This window comes from Pteronotus mesoamericanus, unplaced genomic scaffold (genome assembly GCF_021234165.1).
Source record: "Pteronotus mesoamericanus isolate MK-2021 breed Mesoamerican mustached bat unplaced genomic scaffold, CSHL_Meso_final contig_347, whole genome shotgun sequence".
Classification (NCBI taxonomy): Eukaryota; Metazoa; Chordata; class Mammalia; order Chiroptera; family Mormoopidae; genus Pteronotus; species Pteronotus mesoamericanus.
This window is the reverse complement of record NW_026555137.1, coordinates 19,287,708-19,296,390: the sequence shown is the minus strand read 5'-3', so window position 1 is coordinate 19,296,390 and position 8,683 is coordinate 19,287,708. Positions and strand designations below refer to the sequence as shown.

At 49.7% G+C, this 8,683-nt stretch overlaps 1 protein-coding gene across 1 annotated transcript; it reads right to left on the bottom strand.

Annotated features, from left to right (window-relative positions):
- Positions 1 to 1,350: 1,350 nt before the first annotated feature.
- Positions 1,351 to 8,190, bottom strand: LOC129073075 (cytochrome c oxidase assembly factor 6 homolog). The gene is made up of 3 exons (XM_054576758.1): positions 8,021 to 8,190; positions 7,384 to 7,542; positions 1,351 to 1,720 (listed from the first exon to the last, which is right to left on the bottom strand). The coding sequence occupies exons 2-3, from the start codon at positions 7,525 to 7,527 to the stop codon at positions 1,625 to 1,627; spliced, it is 240 nt and encodes a 79-aa protein (XP_054432733.1). The 5' UTR covers positions 7,528 to 7,542; positions 8,021 to 8,190; the 3' UTR covers positions 1,351 to 1,624.
- Positions 8,191 to 8,683: the final 493 nt, after the last annotated feature.

Below are 8,683 nucleotides of genomic sequence, written 5' to 3'. Positions count from 1 at the left end.
TTTAAGAGTTCTTTATTCTGGATACAAGTTCTTTTTGTTATGTGATTTGCAAATATTTTCTCCCACTCTGTGATTTTTTTATTCTCTTAGAATCTTTCACAGAGCAAAAAGTTTTAATTTTGATAAACCCCAATGCAGCTTTTTTCCCTTTATGGATTTTGCTTTTGATATTCTGAAAATTCATTTTCAAACCTGAAATCATGCAGTTTCTCCACATTTTCTTCTAGAAGTTTTATAGTTTTATATTTAAGTCTATAATCCATTTTTTAAAAAATAAGGTGTGACATATATGTCAAGGTTCATTTTGTCGTGTATAGACATCCAATTTTCGACCATTTGTTGAAAAGCTTGTCCTTTCTCCATTCAGTTGCCTTTACCTTTGTGTTCACGCCAACTCTCTGTGTGGGTATGAAGCTGGACTCCGTCCTGGTCTACAGAACTCCATGTCTGTCCTTTGGCCAACACCATACCGTCTTGATTCGGTAGTAATCACATAATGTAAATCCTCCAACTCTGTTCTTTTCAGAACCACTTTGGTGCTTTTAGGTACTTTGCTTGTTCATATAAATTTTAGAATCAGGTTGTTACTAGTCCTTATCTACAAAAAAAAGCTTGTTAGGTTTGATTGGGATTGCATTCACCGCAGAGAACAAAATGAGAATTTAACAATATCTTCACAATAGTGAGTCATCTAATCCATGAACATAGTATGTATTGCCAATTTACTAGACATTGTCTGATATCAACTGTTTGTTTTTATAGGTGTGGAACATTGTAAGCTGTATACCTATGTATTCCTTTTAAAAATTTTTTTAGTGTTACTGTAACTGATATATTTTTTTAAAATTCCCATTGTTCATTGCTAGCACACAAGAATATGATTTTCCTTTGTATTCTGACCTTGTATCCTGCCACTTTTTAAGACTTATTAGTTTTTTTTTGTTGAATTGGGGGGATTCTCTTTAGAAATAACACTGTCATCTATGAATAGAGTCGGTTTTATTTCATCCTTTCCAATTTGCATGCTTTTTATTTCTTTGTCTTAGTGAAGTAACTAGGAAACCAATACAGTGGTGAACAGGAGAAGTGACAGAGGACATCCTTACCTTGTTACTGATTCCTTTTTGTGCAAGGGAGACATTCATTGTGTCATTGTTGAGTATATTAGCTAAGTTTTTAATAGATGGTCTCCATTGTTTTACCCGTATATTTAAAGTTCTTCCAATCATTTTTCTTTTTGTGCCAGTATTAAAATGGTAACTACTAGGACACATAATGACAACCTATTTTTTCCAGTATCTATAGTAATATTTCCCTACTCCCATCCTCCAACAAAAAAACAATAGGTACTTTTTAAATAATAGGCTTTAATTTTTTTCTTAAAATACTGACTTCTCACTAAACGAACACAGATCTTATTTCATACGATTGTATTTTATGTCACTTCTTCACAGTCTGAGCGACGGGCTCTCCGGCGCTGTGATCGCTTCAGTTGTCAGCTGTGCAGAGGTAGGTGGCACTGGTGTTTGCCATGGTTCAAACCACCATGGTCCCGCAATCAACTGGGGCATGTTTGAATGTCCAGAGAGAACGCGTCTACCTCTCTGAAAAGGTCAGGAACAGCTTATGACTTTGCAGTTGATTTTGAAGGCTGGAATTGTCCTGCTTCAAATTTTTCTTTAAATTTTAAGTAGTCTCTTCTTTTATCAAAATATTTTATCTGTTGAGGAAAAAAAAAGGATTTGAAATAGGACAAGTTATGCAGCTTAGATAGGTGAAAGTACAGATTTAAATGTAACACATTATTCAACAGAAATTGCATAAGTAGTATAAGTCATTTACATTGCGGAACCATTTCAAATCAGTGCATTTGATGTATGAAAGTCTTGGACATGGGTGTAGACCAGTAAGTCATTAGCTCATTTGGATTACAGATTCTGTTGAACACTTGAATAAGCCATGCATCTTCTTAAGAAACATAATCGAAATCAAACAGAAAATAAATAACTACCTTGAGACAAGTGAGAATGAAAACATGACTTTTCAAAATGTATGGATGCAGCAACAGCAGTTCTAAGAGGGAAGTTTATAGCTATCCAGGCCCATCTCAAGAAAAATCCCAAATAAACTAAGTCTACAGTTAAAAGAACTAAAAAAGAACAAAACTCAAAATAAATAGAAGGAAATAATTAAGACCAGAGCAGAAATAAACAACATAGAAATAAGAAAAGAAAGATCAAAGAAACTAAGAGCTAGTTCTTTGAAAAGATAAACAAAATTGACATACCTTTAGCCAAACTCATCAGGAAAAAAGAGCCCAAATAGATAAAATCATAAATGAAAGAAGTTCCAACCAACACCACAGAAATATTAAGAAATCATTAAAGAATATTATGCCAACAAATTCTGTTTAGAATAAATTTCTAGGAGCTTATAACCTTGTAAGACTGAACCAGGAAAAAATGGAAAATCTGAACAGAAATTAATAGAAAATCTGCCAACACACGTTACTAGTAATGAAACTGAAGCAGTAATCAGAAAACTACCAAAAAACAAAAATCCAGGACCAGATAACTTCAAAGGTGAATTCTACCAAACATTTAAGGGAGAATTAATGCCTATGCTCTTAAACTGTTTCAAAAAATCATAGAAGAAAGAACGCTTGCAAATTCACTCTATGAAGCCAGTACTGCTCGGACACCAAAACCAGACAAAGACATTACAAAAGAAAGAAAATTACAGGCCAATATCCTTGATGCAAAAATTCTCAAAATATTAGCAAATAGGATTCAATAGTACAAAGCATTTTCTGGAAAAATAGTAAATATAAATATTTATATAATCTTAAAGAAAGCATAGAGGTAAAGAATAATAAACTTAATGAAAAGTAAATTCTCTATATTTAAAAAGAACGGTTATTTTTCCAAAGAGGACAGAGATGGCCAGCAGGTATATGAAAGGTAGTCAACATCACTAATCATCAGAAAAGTGCAAATGAAAACCACAGGGAGCTATCACCTCACACCTGTCAGAATGACTATCAATAAATCCATAAACAACAAGTGCTGGCGAGGATGTGGAGCAAAGGGAGCCCTCGTGCACTGCTGGTGGGAGTGCAGACTGGAGCAGACATTGTGGAGAGCAGTGTGGAATTACCTCAAAAAAATTAATAGAACTGCCTTATGACCCAGCAATTCCACTTATGGGTATTTATCCAAATAAAATGAAAACACTAACTCAAAAAACTATATGCACCCCTATGTCCATTGCAGCATTATTTACAACAGCTACGGTAAGGGGAGCAGCCTGGGCGTCCATCGACAGACCCGTGGATAGAGGAGGAGTTAGTACTCCCTATACACAGCGGGGTATTACTCAGCAGTAAGAACATGAAATCTTGCCATTTGCAACAACGTGGGTGGGCCCAGAGGGCATTAGGCGGAGTGAAATAAGTCACACAGAACTACTGTATGATTTCACTTACGTGTGGAATTTTAAAAACAAAACAGATGCATTAGCAAAGCAAGACATAAACGGACCCCCAGCACAGAGAACAAGCTGATGGTTGCGGAGGGGTGGGGGGGGGCGGGAGGGGGACGGGTGAGTTTAAAAATAGAGAATCTGAAGTACTGTAAAGCCCCACACCCTGAAGCAGCACAACCCCAGCGGCAGGAAATCGAGGCCAGTCAGAGCCCGCAGTGTCGGACCCTGAGCTGCTCTGCAGACGCGGCAAAGGCAGGACACCGCGCGTTTTCCCTGTCAGAATAGAAAACACTAGTTCTTTTGTTCGAAGCTTTTCTTAGGATTAAATCTGAAATATTTCAGCGGTGCCCCAGGAAGTGAAAACTAGCTCAGACTGAGGTGCAGGCACCCGCCCGCCCCCGTGTCACGCTGGGATGAGACACAGGCAGAGCAGTGCAGAGCGGCTGTGGCCCTTCCTAAGGGGCCCTTTGAGAGCCTGCGCCTTGTCGTTCGCCGAGAAACCCTGCTCTCTCCCCGTCGCAGACCATGGCAACTCCGCTCCTTGAAGACTCAGCAGGGAGAGTGGGAGACAGGCTCCGGCCAGGAGGCCCGACACAGCCGCCCGACGGCGGCCCTGGGCTCCCCCAGGGGTCTCTGCAGGGCGCGCGTGCAGCTCGCCCCTCTGCGGGGTCCCGCACCCACTTCTCACCTGGGCTGACGAGGGCCTGCTCTGCACAGCCCCGTTCTGCTCTGAGCCCATCGCAGACCCCTAGGCTTCCGGGTCGCCTCGGCTCCAGCCGCCCCCATCCCTGGTCGCCTCCGCGTTGCCGGGTGGGAGGCCCCCAGTCGCTCGGGTGTGCGGTCTCCCTGGCTGCGGCACGTTAACAAACCCGACGGCCGGCAGCGGATTTCTGGAGGTCTCAGGCAGCCGCGGGTGGGGCGGCTGTCACAGGTAAGGGACACCACAGGAGCAGTACGCAATGTCTTAACCCTGTGGCAAGCAGCAGATCTCTGCATTTCCGATCCCATCTCCAACGGCCTAATGGGCACTTCCACTTAGAGGTCCTGTCGACATTTCAGTCCCAGCTTGTCCACGGCTGAGCTGCTCCCCGCACGCATTTCCTCTCGAGGACCTACCTCGGCGGCTGCGGCACTGGCCACCCCGACACTTGTCTCTCTCCCCCCTCTCGGCCCCGGGGCACAGGCCCTCACCTCACACTGGGATTGCTGCCGGCCGCTGGGTCTCCCTGAGGTGGGAGCGCGGGAGGACAGGCCCGCCGGGGAGGTCAAGTCCTGTCCATGCAGAGGCTGCTCCCTGCGAACACGCAGACCCTCAGCAGGTGCTTGTGGGGGTGGAGGAGGGGCCAGGCTGCCGGTGCAGGTGCGGGCATCCACCTCAGGCCAAGGCTGGAGACAAGACTGGCGGGGACCTGGGGGTGGCGCAGAAGGGACTCCAGAGAGCGCTGGCGTTTACCAGACCGACAGGAAGGCACTCCCAGGAGCAGCGGCTGCTGGAGACGGGGAAGACGGGGGGAGTGAGCTCTATGGGGACCCAGGAGACAGGCTTCTGTGTGTAAACAGACTCAAAGTACGACTACGTTTCTGGAACATGAGGCTGGTGCAGGCTGCTTTCATAGGCCCTTTTCTCACATGACTGTGCAGGAAGAAGCGTGTGGAGCAGGGATAGCACACGGTCTGGACCCAGACTGTGAGCTCAAATCCAGGCTCTGCACTTACACGTGACTGTGCCCTTGTCTCCACAGCCGAGCAACCGTTACTGTGACGAGTACATGAGATAGAGCACGCACTCGGGAAGCGTTAGCTGTGACTAGGGCGCAGTGCCCGGAGAGGAGGCGGGCCTCTGGCAGCGCACTCGACCTGTGTATGAGTAACAGAGACACAGGACAAAGCAGCAGCCGGCTGGCTGCAGCAAACCTCTCATGATGCAGAGGACACAAGCTGCCCCGAAAGCAGGGGAGAGGGAGGGCCTGTTAGCCACTGGGCTGGAGAAAGAGCACAGGGTGTCAGGGGAGAAACTGGCGGAGCGTAAGAACGGGGCTGCAATGTGACTGACAAAAGCCGCGGCAGTGGTTCCCAACTGTGCTTACCCTCCAGAATCACCTGCAGAGCCAGAGCCCTTTTAAAAGAAGTTCGGGTTCTGTTTCCGGAAATTCAGTAGTTCTGAGGTGAGGGCTAGTGCGTAGATTTATTTATTTATTTATTTTTTAAAGACTTTATTTATTTTTAGAAAGAAAGGGAGGGAGGCAGAAAGAGAGGGAGAGAAACATCAATGTGAGGTTGCCTCTTGCGCACCCCCTACTGGGGAACCTGACCTGCCACCCAGGCATGTGCCCTGACTGGGAATCGAACCAGCGACCGTTTGATTCCCAGACTGGTACTCAATCCACTCAATCATGCCAGCCAGAGCGTTTTTGTTTTTTTGTTTTTGTTTTTGTTTTTAATCTTCACCTGGTTCTGACACATAACCTGAGCAGAAAATTATGGCTGGGCTATCAGAAGACAGGCCTCAGCGCGACGAGGCCCTCCTGGGACGATGTCGGGGTGGGGGAAGGCGGGACGGGCCAACCCGCCGGCCATGCCTGACTCAGAGGGCTGGCTCTTCAACTCCGTCACTCACCCCTGCCTCCAGAGCCCCAGGCCCTGCCCTGTCCACAGTCCCACCTTGTTGTCAGTGAGCACAGGCCGGAGAGCAGAGTGAAAGGGCGGCAGCATGGGCAGCAATAGCATCAGGGCCTAACAGGAGTCAGGTCTGACGTCAGCCCAAACTCCCGTGCTTTTCCCCAACTTCTTAAGCCAGGAGTGACTCTCAATGACTCTATATAAGGGGAAAACCAGAAATGTGTAATTTTTTTTTCCCCCCAAATCATCTAATCCAACATCAAGCCCCACATTGATCAGTTTTTGGTATACATGTCAAGTTGGACATTTGACCTTCATAGTTATCCTGAGACAGGCTGCACCGGGCTGGCTGTACAGAAGAGGAGGCCATGTAATGCGATTTCTGTTCACAGGCCTCATTCCCAGCCCAGCCCTCCAGTAGGACTCCACCCTCCTTCACAGCCTTCCCGTGGTCTCCTTCAAGCCTCAGGCTCCTCTAACAATAGGGGGTGAGAAGGTGAAGACCACTTCACCTGTAAAATGATCTTTTCTCAAAGGACCTGCAGTCCTTTGGGGCGGCACGATGCTGTGAGAGAGGAATCCGGTTCAAATCCCACGCCAGCCAGCTGGGCCTGAGGTGAACGCACAGCTTTGCCGCACAGGGGCCAACACTGAGCAAATCCTTGATGCTCTGAGCTCCAGCTGCCTCCTCGGGAAGTCAACAGCAACCACGCTCGCGTTTGACGGGTGCTGATGAAGGATGAGAGCAGTTCCCTTTTCCAGCCCCTCCCATACTAAGGACAGACAAAGCAGGAGCGCCTGTCGGGGTGGCCTTGGGGGCAGCTCGTGGCAGAATCTACCACATGAACGTTTCCTTTTACTGTCTAGACTCTCCTTACACTTTGGGTACATGACTGTGGTTTTGGGTGGGCAACTGGGAACCCTTCATTTGTGGACAGTAGCTCTAGGACAACAGATTTGCCTGCTCCTGCCCAAGATTAAATGCGACCCTAGGAACATCCTGGAGAAGTCTACTAGTCCAGTGGGTTGGGGTTTTGGGGGGCTATGTTCATGTGCTTGGTTTTTCAATGATCCTTAAAGCGCCAAGTGACTTCTTCCGAAGGTCGGCCTGATACAACGGCATAAAACGAGACTGGATGACCAGGCGAAGTTTCCTCTGCCTCTCACAGCCTCTGCTGACTTCACACGCTTGAGACTGCGCTTCACTTCACAGCCTGGGACGCGCACGGTACCCTCTGTGTGTTTCAACATCAAAGAGAAATATGTCCAAGCATGACTTACCCACTGCTGGGGACAACTTGATTCAAAGGAGCCTCTTAGCTTCTTGCACTTCGAAGCGTCCTCCTCGTTCTCGTCCAAACACTTCCAGTACTCATCCCGGGCTCCCCAGCAGGCCTGCCTCTCCTTCATGGACGGGGCTGCCATCCCAGCGGGCTCGAGCTGCCGGCCAAAGCAACAACTGCCATGAACGAGGCGGCGCGGCCAGGCAAACGCGCGGTGGTTCCGCCAACGCCAGCTTTTCACAGTTATGCCTAGGACTTCGGCGGGGCAGCTGCAATTACTCAACCGACCTCCGCAGCACCGACAAGCCGGCGTCCGGGGCTCCCCGCGCGGTCTGACCCCGCCCACCGCGGCAGCGGGCTTGGGACCGAGTCCGAACCCGGGCTCTCGCTGTCACTGAGGGTCGCGCCCTTGTTCTCTCGAGCCATTTCCCCATCGGTAAAACGAGGGTAGCGGTGCCCTTTTTGCCAGGTGCTGTCTGAACCAATCTGCTCTCCATATTAGTGCACGGAGCAAAATGACCGAGGAGGGCGAGGCGTCTACCCGCCGCGCAGGCGAGGAACCGCAGCTCCGGACAGCCGGCGATCTCCCAGGTCCACCCCGCACGCGCCCGCCGGCCGGCCAACAGCGAACTTACCTCCCCCCCTGCCCAGAGCTGGTCCTCTTCGGCACTAACCGGAGGAAGGGGCCGCGGCGCCGAGTCCGGGCACCGCCGGAGGGTCGCCTCGCCCGGAGCCTGCGGCTCAAACCAGCAACTCGAGCGGCGTCCTCGCCGGCCTCACACGGAGCCTCACCGCCTGCCGTAGTCGGCCCGGGGGGGCGGGACTTCCGGCTCCTCTCTCGCACCTGTGGAGTGACTTCCGCCCCGCCGGGCGAGGGGGCGGTGCCTGGGGTCCGAGGGGGCGGGGCCCGCTGGCTCTCCGCCTCGGCGTCGGTCCCCGGCAGATTTTCAAACGCGTGACGAACTCCGCCCCTTTCCGAATCTACAGGTCTGTGTGTCTCGCCCCGCACCGGCCGAAGGCTGACGATGCGAGTCCTCCTCCCGGGGCGGCTCTTCCGGGGAGGCTTCCCGGGGAAGCTGCGCCTGAGGCGGGAGAACTGGACCAAACTCTTCAGAACCTCTTTTTTATCCCCACCTGAGGACACTTTTTTCATTGCTTTTTAGAGAGGGGGTGGGGGTGAGAAACACTGATGGGAGAGGATCGGTTGCCTCTCGCACACGCCCACGGGAGGGATCCAACCCGCAGCGGTTCCGCGACAGGGCGTGGCGCCGGGCCGCGGAGCCGCACCGGCCGGGCTC